Below are 15,893 nucleotides of genomic sequence, written 5' to 3'. Positions count from 1 at the left end.
TGAAGAGGTCCTTTACATCCCTTGTAAGTTGGATTCCTAGGTATTTTATTCTCTTTGAAGCAATTGTGAATGGAAGTTCATTCATGATTTGGCTCTCTGTTTGTCTGATAGTCTTCTTATAGCAACAGCAGGTTAACCTGTGGTTTATCTATTTTCCCGTTTCTTGCCTTCCAACCTATTTCCCGTATTAAATTCCCTGTTTAAAATACCCAGTGTGCTTTTTGCTTTCCTGTAAATTCACGCTGCAGTCTATTTCTATTAAGGATCAATGAAATGGAATATTTTATAAGGCTGATTTGAAAATGGACCACAAATGGTCCATATTAAAGCTCCCCTTTATAGGGAGTAGGCCATACTCTGTGTCAGAGTATTATGCCAGGTGCTTTTATGTTTATATAATCTCATCTAGTCTTCCCAACAATACTAAGACTTGATTATGATATTTCCAGTATCCAGATAACCAAAGGGAGGCTAACTGAAGTTAAGTAACCTGCACAGGATGAAACAGCTCGTCAGTGGAAGAAGCAGAATTCAAACCCAGGCCCATGATACTGGAGCCTGTGCTCTTAACCGTTTGATAATATGGCCTTCCCTCTGCTCTTCTGCCAACAACTCTGGTCACACTGCCCCCACCAAGTCTCCACCCTGATGCTTCTGTTCCTCCAGCACAGCTGCCTAAAAAGGACCCTCAAGAACCCCTTCTCTGATTACAGGCAGAGCTTCCTGAGCCCAGATTTAGTCCTGGCTCTGAAACTCTGTGTGGAACTGAGGAGCTCACTTAAATTATTGAGTCTCTCTGTCCTTTTCTGCAAAATGGGAATAAACATCATCTATTTCACAGAATCACTGAAGGAATTAAAAGTTAATGTACATGAATATGTCAAGTGCTTCAATATTTTTAGTTATGATGATAATAATGGAATTTTCAGCATCATCAAAACAGTGTATAATAAGATAGACTGTCTGAGTTTTAGGATGCTATGAGACATAATTATTTTCTTCCAGGGCAACTGCATCAATATTTTGGGAGGCTGTATCTTAGAGCCCAATGGAGGAAGATTCTAATTAATGCTTTCTCTCACTTTTGAATAGTCTTGTAAAATTTTGATGCTCGTCTACAAAGCTGGGATTGCTTTCAGATATGCCACTTGTTGAGCCACAATTTCAGGAAAGAGCTATACCTCAGAAGCATAGTTTCTTAAAGAATTTCAAAAGACTACGTTTTCAAGACAATCTAGCGAATGGTAAAAACAGGTTTTTTTTAATGAGGAAGAAAAATCGTTTATCAGAACTATTTGCAGAAGAAGAAATAACAGTCGTTGTGATTAGAAAGGCCTGTAATTAATATACCTACTGGAAAATACATGTCCAAAAATATTGGAATAAAGAATTATGACTATTTTTCATCAGTAACTTACTGCAAATACACAATCCAATTCACAATAAATTACAGAGTCATATGTATATGCACTTAATTTGCCAAAACACTCATAAAGTTTAATGAAGTTAAGTCCCAGTAGGCAGATTTATTACTATTCATTTAATATGAATGAAGCAAATAAAAAGTGTTTAACAACAAACATGATGCATTTGCCATTAGAACATGCTCACTAATTGTAAAATACTCAATTTGCTTAATTCTTTCTTTTATGATCAAATTAGGCCAAACCCAAGTCCATTTGTTTTATGGCACCCACTCAGCTATGCATCGTTTCTGTCACTTCCTTTAGTTTGAATCTGCCCTAAATCTTGTGATCTGCCTGGCATATTCAGGCTCATATCTAGCCAAGGAATTAATCAAAAGTTGGTGTTTTCTGGCATCACCAGTTTTAATTGCTTGGACTTGGGTTAGTTGAAAGGCACAAGGCCAGTAAAACTTGCCAGAAAAAAAAAAAAAAGTACAATAAATATAGCACTTACTGCTTTGAGGTCTTCATTAACATGAGTATCATTCATTATAAAGTCTGGATAGCCAACTTTTGCCAAAACAGCTCTCGCCTATAAAAAGGAAAAAGAAAAATAATGTCAGAGTTTCAGCACTTAAATCATTAATAATCACAAGATGTAGAAATGCGCCCTTCATCTGAAAATTCAATTTACTGAATATCTACTATATGCAAGCCACTGTGAAGGGCAAAAGTAGATAGATATATACTGAGAGACTTCCGTATACTAAAAATGTAGTGAATGTAGCAAATAACTGTCTAGTACAATGTAAACAAAATAAAAATTTTAATAGAAATAGACAATATTGTTATCAAAGTCCAGAGCACAGACTGTTTCTGCATGGAGAAAATGCTTAATGGAGAAGGTGACTGAATCGAGTCTTAGAGAATGGTTAGGATTTCAAATGTAGAGCTAGAAGAACATTCCAGGAGAAGAAACAGGGGCAAAGATGGAGGCAAAAATATGTACAAACCATACATCTGATAAAGGGTTAATATCCAAAATATATTTAAAACTCAACTCAATATCAAGAAAGCAAATAACCTGGTTAAAAACATGGGGAAAGGAGGTCGGGCACAGTGGTTCACGCCTGTAATCCCAGAGCTTTGGGAGGCTGAGGCAGGAGGATTGCTTGGGGCCAGGAATTCAAGACCAGCCTGGGCAACACAGTGGGACCCTGTCTCTACAAAAATGAAAAATAAAAACAAGCCGGGCATGGTGGCACCTGCCTATAGTTCCAATTACTTGGGAGGTTGAGGCAGGAGGATCACTTGAGCCTGGGAGGTAGAGGCTGCAGTGAGCTATGATCACATTACTGCACTCCAGCCTAGGTGACAGAACAAGAACCTGTCTCAAAATAAATAAATAAATAAACTAATTAATTAATTAAAAAGGGAAAATAAAATGAAAATACATTTCTCAAAAGAAGACATACAAATGGTCAACATATTTTTTTAATGATCCACATCATTATTCATCAGGGAAATGAAAATTAAAAACACAATGAGATATTACCTATCACCAGTTAGAATGGCAATTATCAACAATACAAGAGATAACAAGTGTTAGCAAGGGTGTGGAGAAAACGGAACTCTTGAGCACTGTTGATGGCAATATAATTTGATACAGTCACTATGAAAAACACTATGGAGGCCAGGCGCGGTGACTCACGCCTGTAATCCCAGCACTTTGGGAGGCCAAGGCAGGCGGATCACAAGGTCAGGAGATCGAGACCATCCTGGCTAACACGGTGAAACCCCGTCTCTACTAAAAATACAAAAAAACAAAAAAAGATTAGCCGGGCGTGGTGGCGGGCACCTGTAGTCCCAGCTACTCGGGAGACTGAGGCAAGAGAATGCCATGAACCCAGGAGGCAGAGCTTGCAGTGAGCCGAGATCACGCCACTGCACTCCAGCCTGGGCGACAGAGTGAGACTGTCTCAAAAAAAAAAAAAAAAAAGAGAGAAAAGAAAAACACTATGGGGGTTCCTCTAAAAATTAAAAATATATCTACCATACGAAGCAGTAATCCTACTTCTGGGGATATAGCCAAAGGAAATGAAATCTATGTATGCTAAAGAGATATCAGCACCTCCATGTTCACTGAAGCACTATTCAAAATAGCCAAGATATGGAATCAGCCTAAATGTCTATCAACAGAGGAATGGATTAAAAATGTAGTATATATACACAATGGAATACTATTCAGCTTTAAAAAAGAAGAAAATCCTGTCACTTGTGACAATGTGGATGAACCTGCAGGACTTCATGCTAAGTGAAATAAGCTAGGCACCGAAAGGCAAATACTGCATGATCTCATTCATGTGGAGTTTTAAACAGTCAAACTCATAGGAGACAGTATAGTAGGATGGTGGTTACCAGGGGTGGAGGAATGGGTGAGGGAGTTGGTCAAAAGATACAAAATTTCAGTTAGATAAGAGGAATAAGTTTAGGAGATGTATTGTACAACATAGTGACTATAGTTAATAACAATGTATTGTACACTTGAAAATGGCTAAGGGAGTAGATTTTAAATTTTATCACAAAAATGAGAAATATATGAGGTGATGGATATGTTAATTTACCCATTCTGTAATGTATACATGTATCAAAACATCATGTTTTACATCATATATATATATATATATATAATTTTGTCAATATATATATATGTAGTCAGTTTACATACATAAAAATGAAAAAAACTACGAGGAGAGAGCAAACACACACGATAATGGCATATTGAAGAGAGGGCGAGTAATTTAATGTAGCAGAACTATAAGTACATGAGGATGGAGGGCAGAAAATAAGGCAGGAAAATTGGCCTGGGGTCAGATCACAGGGATTCCTGAATGCCATGTTAACAAGCCTAAATTTTATTTTACAGCTAAGAGAGAGCTAAATATGTTTAGCATGGGAATAAAAGGAGATGAGTCATGCTTCAGGAAGATTATCTTTGCAACATTGTGAAAGATGGCCAGGATGCCAGGAAGATTGGAGGCAGTGGTCTAGAATAATTTAAGATACATCATAATGTCGTAACCATCATTTAGATAGACAAAGGTACAAATTATCCTCTGTGTTTTATAACAGATAGGGAATAAATAAAGGAAAAACAAACTTAGGCACATATGAAGAACCTCAAGAGCAGAGATTTGCAAAATATGGTCCCTGGGCCAAATCCAGCTACCCTACCGCTGTTTTTATAAATAAAGTTTTATTGCAACATAGCCACACTCATTTGTTTACCTGTCATCTATGGCTGCTTCTGCAGTACAGTTGTAGAGCTGAATAATTGGGTCAGACACCCTGTGGCCCACAAAGCCTCAAATATTTTATCTGGCCCTTTCTAGAAAAAGTTCGTCAACCCTTGCTTTAGAGAAACTTTACAGTTCCATGTGAAAAATTTCTCTCTCCCTGCCCCAGATTCTGGGTTTCATAAAAGCAAAAGAGACGCTTACAAGTACAGTGTCAGGGCTCTGACCAGATTCCGTGGGATCCCTTTTATAACTTCTGTGCCTCCCTCCAGCATCTGTTTCTCTTTTCTAATGGCCAACACCTGAGACTTTTTGAAGGCCTGCCCTAGGAGCTACTAGAGCTCCTTGCCTGCAATCAAAAACAGCTAGTTCCTGGGAGTTCATTTGCCTTCTACCCACCCTGCCCGCGCCCGCGCCCGCGCCTCCGCCCAAGCGGCCCTAAGCAGCAATACGAAAGCACAGCCCCCTTGCCTCAATTCAGGACAAACTCTTGAGGTATAATTTGTACTTCCAAAGTTCCCTGCAGGATCAGACTAGTTCTGAGATGTCTCCTGAAATTGGACTCTCACCCCTCCCTGTCTTGCTTCTCCCATTCCCTTACTGATTTCTCCTGGGAGTATTTGTTTAGTAAATCACTTACACAGGAATTCTCATCTCCAGATCTGCCTCCAGATGACCTAACATAAGACCTAGGCAACCCCAAACACATTGGTTTTATTCCAGCAAAGCCACAAAGCAAAACCAGTGACCTTTGGACGCTGCTCTTGGCAACGAGTTCTTTCCTTTAGTCCCTTTCAATTTTCCTCACTCAAGAAATAAACAGAATAAGGTAGTACAGTTTCCTTATCTTCCTTAAAATAATTCAAATATTAAATATCAGCAGAATCCTGAAACTCAAGACTTAGGATTTTACAAGGGCTGTAGGACACAGTCATAATGGGTTTTGCTGTTTCAGAGACTCAAGTATAGCACAGATCAAATTATGCCTTCAAAACCCTGTGAGTTACACACACTAAAAGCTTGATGTGACCCAGATAGCAGATAACTACAGGTTACAACTCTACCCCCAACACCAAACTAGGTCGTATGCCTACAGGTTACCTCATTCTGAGATTATTCTATTATTTTCTGCATTGTATTTAACTTTGCACTATATTTTATCAGCTCACTGTAAGTCATATGCATAACTATAGCAAGAATTCCAGATTGAGAGAGAGAGAGCAGAAAGAAAAAGAAAGAAAGAAAGAGAGAGAAAGAAGGAAAGAAAGAGAATGAACGAATGAACAAGCTGAGTCATTCACAATTGTTTTCTGAAGACTGGTCTTTCCAGAGCATGCTGGTGAATTATGCATTGTTTTTTAAACCTCATCTCTGGGACCCCCCACTGCACCACGGAGCCTCACAGAATATATTACTTTCTGCACCATCTATGCAGGTTATTGAATCCTTTTTCATTATTTATTTAGCATCACCATAACTTGAAGAGAATCAGATCAGAACAGATACAAAGAATCCCTATTTACCTCCCAAAGATACATACCTAGAATAAGGTAATAATACTAGTAGCAACATTGCCAACATCTGACTAGAGTGTTCTTCTTCCTAAAATGTGCTATATATGTACACCTCTATTCAGACTCAAATGGTTTTTTCTGCCACAGACTTCGTTGTCGATTTCTCCTCATCCTACATTTTTCCCTGAGAAGCTTCAGAACTACATCCTGCAATATCCCATGGCTCCAGGTTAGACTGCCAATGAGAAGCACTCATAGGCAATTCCAGAGGTAGAAGAGGAGATGCCATTCATTTGCTGTTGGTAGCCATATACAGACATGTGGGCATCTGCAGACAGCAGATACAGCCCTTTTCCAGAAACTTCCAGGCATTCTCCTTAGAAAGACCTCTTTGGTGTACAAGCAGCAGAGATCATTGGCAGACTCTGCCCTTCACTCCCCAGTCCTCTGAGTGTTGCCTAAGCCTCCAATTCCCTGTATTAAATGTCTTGCTGGCTGATATACTTAGAAGAGTGTCTGTTTTCCTGAATGAACCCTAAGTAAGGCAAATAGTAATCACATCGCTTTTTAATTTTTCGGAATGGGAGAAGTGAAGCACCAATAGTTTGATGGCTTGAAGGGCAAAGTATTAGTGAGTCAGGTGTGAGATTAATTACCCTATTGGTTACATGGACAAAAAGGAAAGGCAAGTCCCACTGTAAATACTGAGGGAGCAGTGATATAAATATTTAACACATTGCGTATTATATCCTGCAAGAAGTATTTCCTAGGCTGTTTGTGGCTGATCAAAAACTCCAGGGCTTTCCATACCCAGTGCATGCATTTTCATGCTTTATTCATACAGACATCTGGAGAGAAGCTGCACTTGACAGCTGGACATCCTTCCTCAATAGAGGAGGTTTACGCAGCTGCTGATCTTCACTACCTCTGCGACCTTAGGGAGAGTACTTAACTTTTGAAATAAACACTGCCTACTGCTACCTAATATCTATTCTCCCTTTCTTCTCTTACTATCAGGACTCCGATTCTGCTTAGGATGACAATGGACTCAACAATAGCAACAAAATAGCTATGTTGCCCAGTTTTCTTTACAACTGGAGTCAGCTATGGGATGAAATTCAGGCCAATGACATTTAAGAAAAAGTTCTTGTTGCACTTCCAATAATCCATTTTAAAAGGGGACAGATTCATCAGCATGTGCTTTCTGCCTTGAGTCCAGGGTTTCTCAACACTTTGGACCAGACAATTCTTGTTGTGGGGGTTGTCCTGTAACTTGGAGGATGTTTAGCAGCATCTTTGGCTTCTACAAAGTCGATGCCAGGAGCAACCCATGCCCCCCTCCGCAAGTTGTGACAACCAAAAATATCTCCATATATTGCCAAATGTCCCCTGGTGGCAAAATCACCTCCAGTTGAGAACTACTGCTTTAGTCTTTCCTCTTCTTCCTTTCTGGAATGCTGATGCAATGCCAGAGGCAGAGCAGCCATCTAGTAATCAAAAGGCAACACATATAAGGAAAAAATCTACATGCTGAAGATGGTGGGATGAAAAGCTGATGGCATTTGTAGCCCAGCATATTAGACCTGGACTGCCTCCCTCTTTCCCCTTCATGACATACAGAAAATAAAGCCCTTATTTGTTTGAAGCATTATGTGCCATGTTTTCCAATAGCTAATGTAATCCTAACACTCTCTCCTTTACATCAGATGTTGAGGAAAAAAACACTAAAAATTAGTACCTACTTCACAGCGTTATCTGCAAGAGTTCAGGATGACAATGCATGTAAAACACTTCTTTTCCCTTGGTCCAGAGTACATGATGAGCAAATGTTAGTTATAGACTACACCAATAAAGTAGAAACATGACTTCTTCCAAGGATTTGGAATAACTGTTGTGTGTCTGTTTGGAGGGTCTTCCAGAGGAGTCCAGGTCCTCTTATACTCCTAACCAAATAACCTGAAACCCCTGAGAAATAATGTCACTGCCTTTAGTCATAGGTCCAGTTTCAGAAGACCACACTTGTAGTGAGAGAAAAAATAATGAGAAAAGAAATGCCTAGGGAGAAAAGCTATTGACGCAACCCTCTTATCAATGGAAGACAAATGTACAACCTTCTTGGAGCACAGTAGGAGATTTTCCTAGCAAAGCCAGACTCTGCATATGAGTCAAAAGAATCCAGGCTATTTGCAGCCCCCCAAAAGTTGGAGGACTCTTTTGAGAGCCACTATTGGCACACCTCTGAAAACAGACACAAGAAACACTACCAAACCTAACCCTAGAAAAAATTAAAGATACAGGTTGCCTTTAGCACTTGCCATCTTGGTTTCTGCCTTCCTCCTCTTTCCCTTTCTTGTATCTGTTCCTTTCAATACCTAGCAGGTCCTATGTGTTCATACCACTTGCAATACCATTATACACTAGTTGGCCTTTCTGTGCTCTGTGCTCCAGAGATATCTCCCCCTTCCCTTCTCATCCATCAAAACTATTAATTTTTCAAGGTTGCTAATCCACTAGCTTCCATTGGGGCCTCAAACTAGTTTATAATAGAATGTAAGTGACTAATAGCAATCTAATATATTTACTCTGGAGAAATACTTTTATTTAAAAGAGTAGTTTATTAATCAAAGGAATAAATACAATTAAATGAGAGGTTTTGTAGCTGAGAGAATCTTCTAATACTATTCAAATTAAACCAATAGCCTATTCCACCTAATCACCATGTTACCACAGGTAACATAGCAAGTGACCAATACTCAATAAATATTCATTCATATAATGAATAATTTGATAAACCCACTCTGATCTATGTCATCAATAGTATCAGAAAATATAAAAGGCTAGATTTTACATTTAACCTTTAAATATAAGAGGATTAACATATGATCATAAACATCATTCAGTGCTGTTCACACCAAGGTACATTTCCCCGGGTTTTGTTGTTGTTGTCTTGAGACAGTCTCATGGTGTCATCCAAGCTGGAGTGCAGTGGCACGATCTCAGCTCATTGCAACCTCCACCTCCCAGGTTCAAGTAATTCTTGTGCCTCAGACTACCAAGTAGCTGGGATCACAGGCATGTGCCACCATGCCCAGCTAACATTAAGGTATATTTCAATATTAACTGATCTTACCACAGGAGAGAAAAAAAGGGGAAAATGAGAGATTTTGTGAGAACATATAAAACATTCTGGAAAATTAAGCAAGATATAAAGTTCATTGCAATTGTTTTTTTTTTTTTTTTTTTTTTTTTTGAGATGGAGCCTCACTCTGTCGCCCGGGTTGGAGTGTAGTGGCACAATCTCAGCCCACTGCAACCTCCACCTCTTGCGTTCAAGCTTCTTCTGCCTCAGCCACCAACCCCCCAACCAAGTAGCTGGGATTACAGGCATGCACCACCATGCCCGGCTAATTTCTGTATTTTCTAGTAGAGACAGAGTTTCATCATGTTGGCCAGGCTGGTCTTGAACTCCTGATCTCAAATGATATGTCCACCTCGGCCTCCCAAAGTGCTGGGATTACAGATATGAGCCACTACAGTCAGCTTCCAATGCAATTAATTCTCGGTGGCAAACAAAACTATGTATTTTTTGTAAGCTATTTCAATCAATCAACAAATACTTACTCACATGGTGTGGCTGTGTCCCCACCCAAATCTCAAACTGTAGCTCCCATAATTCCCACATGTCATGGGAGGGACCCAGTGGGAGGTAACTGAATCATGGGGATGGCTCTTTCCCGTGCTGTTCTCTTGATAGTAAGTAAGTCTCAGGAGATCTGATGGTTTTATAAAGGGGAGTTCCTCTGCACATGCGTTCTTTTTTTTTTTCTTGAGACAGAGTTTCACTCCTGTTGCCCAGGCTGGGGTGCAATGCCACAATCTCAGCTCACTGCAACCTCCACCTCCTGGGTTCAAGTGATTCTCCTGCCTCAGCCTCCTGAGTAGCTTGGGATGACAGGCGCCTGCCACCACGTCCGGCTAATTTTTTGTATTTTTAGTAGAGATGGGGTTTCACCATGTTGTCCAGGCTGGTCTCGAACGCCTAACCTCAGGTGATCCACCTGCCTCAGCCTCCCAAAGTGCTGGGATTACAGGCGTGAGACACCACGCCCAGCCTGCACATGCTTTCTCTTGCTTGCCTGCTGCCATGCAAGTCGTGACTTTGCTCTTCCTTTGCCTTCTGCCATGATTGTTAGGCCTCCCCAGCCATGTGGAACTGTGAGTCAATTAAACCTCTTTCTTTATAAATTACTCAGTCCCAGGTATGTCTTTATTAGCAGCATGAGAACAGACTAATACACTTACTGAACATAAAATCTAAGCTCAGGACTCTCCTTAATGCTAAAAGAACATACAAACGTAATATTATCCATCACTTAACTGCATTTTTATTTAAAAAGCTGAGGAAAACTATTATAGAACAAATTATCATCATCATATAAGGTATTAGCAATACGTGAATTTTCTGAATCTCTCTGTTCCTCAGTTTCCTCATCTGCAGAATATGGATACATTTAGTTCTAATACCAACAAAGTGAAATACAGAGTTGAGAGAAGTATTCAGATAATAAAGGAATTATGAAGTTTACCTTACCCAGATCAAGAATAAGCAAACGTTTTCTGTAAAGGGCCAGATAGTAAACACTTTAGGCTTTGCAGCCCATATGGCCTCTGCACAACTACTCAGCTCTGTCATTGTACCTGAGAAAGCAGAAACAAGCTAGAACAACACATAAATGAATGGCTGTGACTCTGTTCCAATATTTGAATCTCATACAACTTTCATGTATCGTAATATATTATTCTTTTGATTGTTTACACTTGGCGTGTTTTTTGTCCTTTTTTGTCATTTTGTTGTTGTTTCTTTGTTTGTATTTTTCCTTTTTGTGGAGAATGAGGTCTCACTACGTTGCCCAGGCAGGTCTCAAACTCCTGGGCTCAAGCAATCCTCCTGCCTCTTGCTCCCTAAGTACTGGGGTTCCAGGCATGAGCCACTGTACTCAGCTGATTTTTTAAAACTATTTAAAAAATGTGAAATCCATTTCTAACTTGTGGTTCACACAAAAACAGGCAGAATGCCAAATATGGCCCAAGGGCCATAGTTTACTAAGCCAACACAGATAATTAAATAAAGCTAGGTTATTCACTGAGTTGCCTCAATTCATGACACAGGGGCTAGTACACAGTAAGTGCTTAACAGTGCTTCCAAACTGATCCATGATCAACAGCATCGTTTGTGTGCATGTGTGTACACGTGCATGCACGGCTTAGCTATCAAGATTTTTATTTGTTTCTATTTTGCTCTTTGCTATTACTACCATTTACATGCAACAGATCTCAGTTGCTTGGGAGTTGACTCCCTGCCCTAAAGTCTTAGGGCTAGAGCTTTAAAAATCACAATTAATTTCCATGGAGACAACAGAGAGTTTGTAAAGATTATTACTCGAAGAGAGAGACAATAGCTATCACAAATGAACTCAGAAAGATGAGGAACATTGAAAACCTAACATACAACATGATTTAAACTCTCAAATCACCCCCACCTTCCCAGAATTTTCAGTACGGTATACTACAACTTGATAATGCTGGTGGTAAGAACAGAATCAGGCATAATTCTGCTTTATTTAGCTGTGAGCTCTGAAATGGCATCTACTTTTTATACATGTGAGTGAACTGATTTAAAGATTGGCTAGATTGACTGCTTTACTCCTGAATTTTCAAAGCCACTTAGTATTAAGCTGATCTACAGAAAGGAAGACAGAAAGCTCATTTATTTTAATCCCCACTGACTTGGCTATATAGGAGAGTCAGATAAATTCTCAAATGTCTTGCATGTATCACATCAAAGAGATCCCTTTAATCACTTAATTAAATAACTGTATGTTTTGTATACGTGGTTAAGTCTCATAGCATATTTTTTCTTTTTTATTAATTTAACCAACATAAGAAAAAAATGGAACAACTGATCACTGCCCTTTCATAAAAAATTTATAGGGCAACTTTCCTAAGCTTGCAGTGGCTTTGAAAGCTTCAGTCAGGCTCGATCATGCCAAGGCCTCATTTTCTCTGATGAGTTCTGTAATAACTATTAAACATCAATCAAAATTCTGAGCTTTAAGCACCCAGAAGTTCAGCAGACTATACATGAATTACACTATCATTCAAAACAATGGCAGTTTCCATAATGCCAAACAAATGATTGACTAGTATAGATGCCTTAGCTGAAGTTATTGCCCTAGGCAGAGCTAATGGTATCGATGAAAATTAGTCAGGGGAACAGGCTTTAATATCCTCTGGGTCTATCAGGATCCCACAAATAATAACAATGCAGTTATCTGATTAATCAAATTGTATTCTCTTGATAAAAATTGCACTGATTTATTATGAGTCTTCACAAACTTTAATTCTGCAAATTGCTTTTGGGTGTGGTCCACAAGCAGATGCATCATGCAGGGGTAGAAGATAGATAAGCACTTCCATGACTCAGAGGGCTAAGTGAAAATCACAGTTCTAATTGTATAAGAACTAGAAGACAGGAAAGATCAGATTTCAGGTCATCCACCCTCAACCCTATGTGAGTAATGCCTCAGTATAGCAGAAAACCCTCATTACTCTCTGAGATAGACAACGTTTTACGAAGGCATGTTCCAAATTATAAACCAGCACCATCCATACTCTCTCCTAAAACATCAACTCCATGTATCTTGGAGGTGGGCAGTTTCTTGAGTCTGCAAAAGGAAACTACTCTGGCACAAGTACATCTTAACTTTGCCATACTGGCACTAAACATTTCCCTGGTGTCTTTGTGATGCTCCTCGTACTCGGGTGAACCCTGTACTGAACAAAGTTAAAGAAAGAAAGTAATATTTGAGTTTTCTTGGTAAATAGATAGAGCAGGTAGTAGCAATAGACTTTAGAACCCAAAGCCACCTTATGACTAATTAATAAAACAACACACCCATCTTCCTGAGAGTGGTAGCAATATTACCTTAAAAACAGAGGCGACTGTCATTTATTTCCTTTATTTATTTGTTTGTTTGTTTAATATAGACAGGGTTTCACCATGTTGTCCAGGCTGGTCTCAAACTCCTGGACTCAAGCAATCTGCTCACCTCTGCCTCCCAAAGTGCTGGGATGGCAGGTGTGAGCCACCATGCCCGGCCCATTTATTTCCTTTAAAACTGGGCAGGAGCTGGGCACCATGGCTCACACCTGTTATTCCAGCACTTTGGGAGGCTGAGGCAAGTGGATCACTTGAGGTCAGGAGTTCCAGCCTGGCCAACATGGTGAAACCCTGTCTCTACTAAAAATACAAAAATTAGCTGGGTACGGTGGCTTGCACCCGAAATCCCAGCTACTTGGGAGGCTGAGGCAGAAGGATCACTTGAACCTGGGAGGCAGAGGTTGCAGTGAGCCAAGATTGTGCCACTGCACTCCAGCCTGGGCAACAGAGTGAGACCCGGTCCCAAAAGATAAAAATGAAAAAAAAAAAAAAGATGAAAAGAAACTGGGCAGGACAGTGGCCAAATAATAAATTTTTAAATCAATGTTTTTATTAGTTTTGATTATATGTGGTTAACTGCTCACAAAGTTTGCAAATAGAACAGCTGCTAGACCTATTCAAATGAATACCCTAAGCCTCAATTAGCTAAGCCCATTTATCCAGACATAACCAAAATGATAACAGCCCAAGAGTGGGAACAATCCTATATCACATTTAGGCTTTTATATGAGCCAAAATAAATTATGTTTGTCTCTGTTTCACTCACAGGGCTCTATATCAGGGGTCAGCAAGCAACAGCCCAAGCCAGTCTACCACCTGCTTTTTGGAAAATATTATTGGTCCAGAATATGCACTGGAGCAAAGGATTACTTTGTGCTGAAGGTATCTGAGAATCAAGACAAGCAGAAAGAGGCTTTCTCCATGCTTCCCTTATCTACCTACAAGCAGAGCCTTCCAAAAGAATTCAACTGTCATAAATCCCCCTTTTAAGAGAGACTTCCTGCACCGGGGGAAGGAATAACTCCTCTCACCGGGGATAAAGAGTTGGCGCCAGGATGAGAACTTACACAAACAGACGTTATTAAAGCCAGCCTGACTTTGTTTGGTCCTCTCATATATTTCTCAGTCATTTCCCACCATTTCTCGTCCCTTGAAATCCTAGCCCTACCCCTTCTTAAGACAATATATAAACCCCCAATTCTGTTTCTTTGGGCTCTGTTTTCTGTAAGCTCTCATGCAGGTTAGTGAATAAACTTTGTTTTTCTCTCGTTAATCCATCTTTTATAGTTTAATTCACAGGCCCTGACATTAAACCTAAAGTGGTAAAGGAGAAGTTTCTTTTTTCTCTCTGACGACAGCCACATTCATTTAAGTATTGTTTATTGCCACTTTCATGCTACAACAGCGGAGTTTGAGTAGTTGCAACAGAAGCCATATAGCCCACACAATGCCGAAGATGTTTACTATTTGTCTCTTTACAGAAATGGTTTGCCAACCCCTCTTCTACACAAGAGGTTTCCCCATTTTTCAAAACCAATAGTAAAGATAGCAAGGGAAAAATGAGGCACAAAAGTTAATCTTTTTGGAAAGTTTCATCAAGATAGAAATATATAATTAAATAATAACTAAATCATTGTCTAATTAGCTGTAATACTCATACATATTGTGTTGAGGTAAATATCTACATTTAAAACACAGCCAATATAGAAATATTAACCAAAATGGGAATAGACACTATGAAATAAACCAATGCATTTTTTGGGGAATGGGAAAAAATACTTACAAATTATTTTAAAACATTTTCAAATGTCAAGGATGAAAGGGCTTAGAAACACACCTGAAATACCAAGGCCCTAACACCTAACATTTCTCAGAGAAATTTAATCAGCTACTTAATCCTCCTCCAATTGTTAAATTACTTATTTGAACAGGAGGCAAGATGGAGATGAACTTAGATAAACATATCCCCTTGTCTCATCAACATTTCGAGTGGGAATTGTTGTCATTCTTTCCTTTAAGGTTAGCTCTTATATGAACAATTCTTTACCACCTAAAAACCTTGTGAAGTACCTCCCTCATAAAGTGGTGGGGAGAGATCAAATGAGATAACTTTGGCGAATTATTAAATTAGGCAAGTGTTGGCTGGGCGTGATGGCTCACACCTGTAATCCCAGCACTTTGGAAGGTCGAGGCAGGTGGATCAACTGAGGTCAGAAGTTTGAAACCAGCCTGACCAATATGGCGAAATCTCGTCTCTACTAAAAATACAAAAATTAGCCAGGCATGGTGGCATGCACCTGTAATCCCAGCTACTCGGGAGGCTGGAACAGGAGAACTGCTTAAACTCGGCAGGCAGAGGTTGCAGTGAGCCGTTATCATGCCACTGCACTCCAGCCTGGGCAACAGAGCAAGACTCTGTCTCAATCAATCAATCAATCAATGCACGTGGGGATTTTCATATCATTTTTCTAAAAGAGGGGAATGTCATAGAGCCAATGCCTACATATATGGCTTGTTCCTTTGACATTGGCATCCTCTAGCTTAGGGCTTCCCAAAGCTTTGTCTTTGGCCTGGCAGCATCTGCATCACGTGGGAGCTCGTTGAAAACACACATTTGTGGGACAACGCTAGATCTCTCGAGTTAGAATGCCTCTGAACCGGGACCCAGGAATCTGCA

General features: G+C 39.7%; 1 protein-coding gene across 1 annotated transcript in view; it reads right to left on the bottom strand.

Annotated features, from left to right (window-relative positions):
- Positions 1 to 15,893, bottom strand: part of PHEX (phosphate regulating endopeptidase homolog, X-linked) — a gene marked incomplete at its 5' end in the record, with an annotated part of 182,031 nt that overhangs the window by 84,331 nt on the left and 81,807 nt on the right. The window contains one exon of the mRNA XM_011935153.1: positions 1,921 to 1,998. Coding sequence (XP_011790543.1) covers positions 1,921 to 1,998 — 78 coding nt within the window. The remainder of the gene's footprint in view (positions 1 to 1,920; positions 1,999 to 15,893) is intronic.

Source organism: Colobus angolensis, unplaced genomic scaffold (genome assembly GCF_000951035.1).
Source record: "Colobus angolensis palliatus isolate OR3802 unplaced genomic scaffold, Cang.pa_1.0 Scaffold140, whole genome shotgun sequence".
NCBI lineage: Eukaryota > Metazoa > Chordata > Mammalia > Primates > Cercopithecidae > Colobus > Colobus angolensis.
The sequence above is the reverse complement of the archived record's forward strand: the minus strand, read 5'-3'. Positions and strand labels throughout refer to the sequence as shown.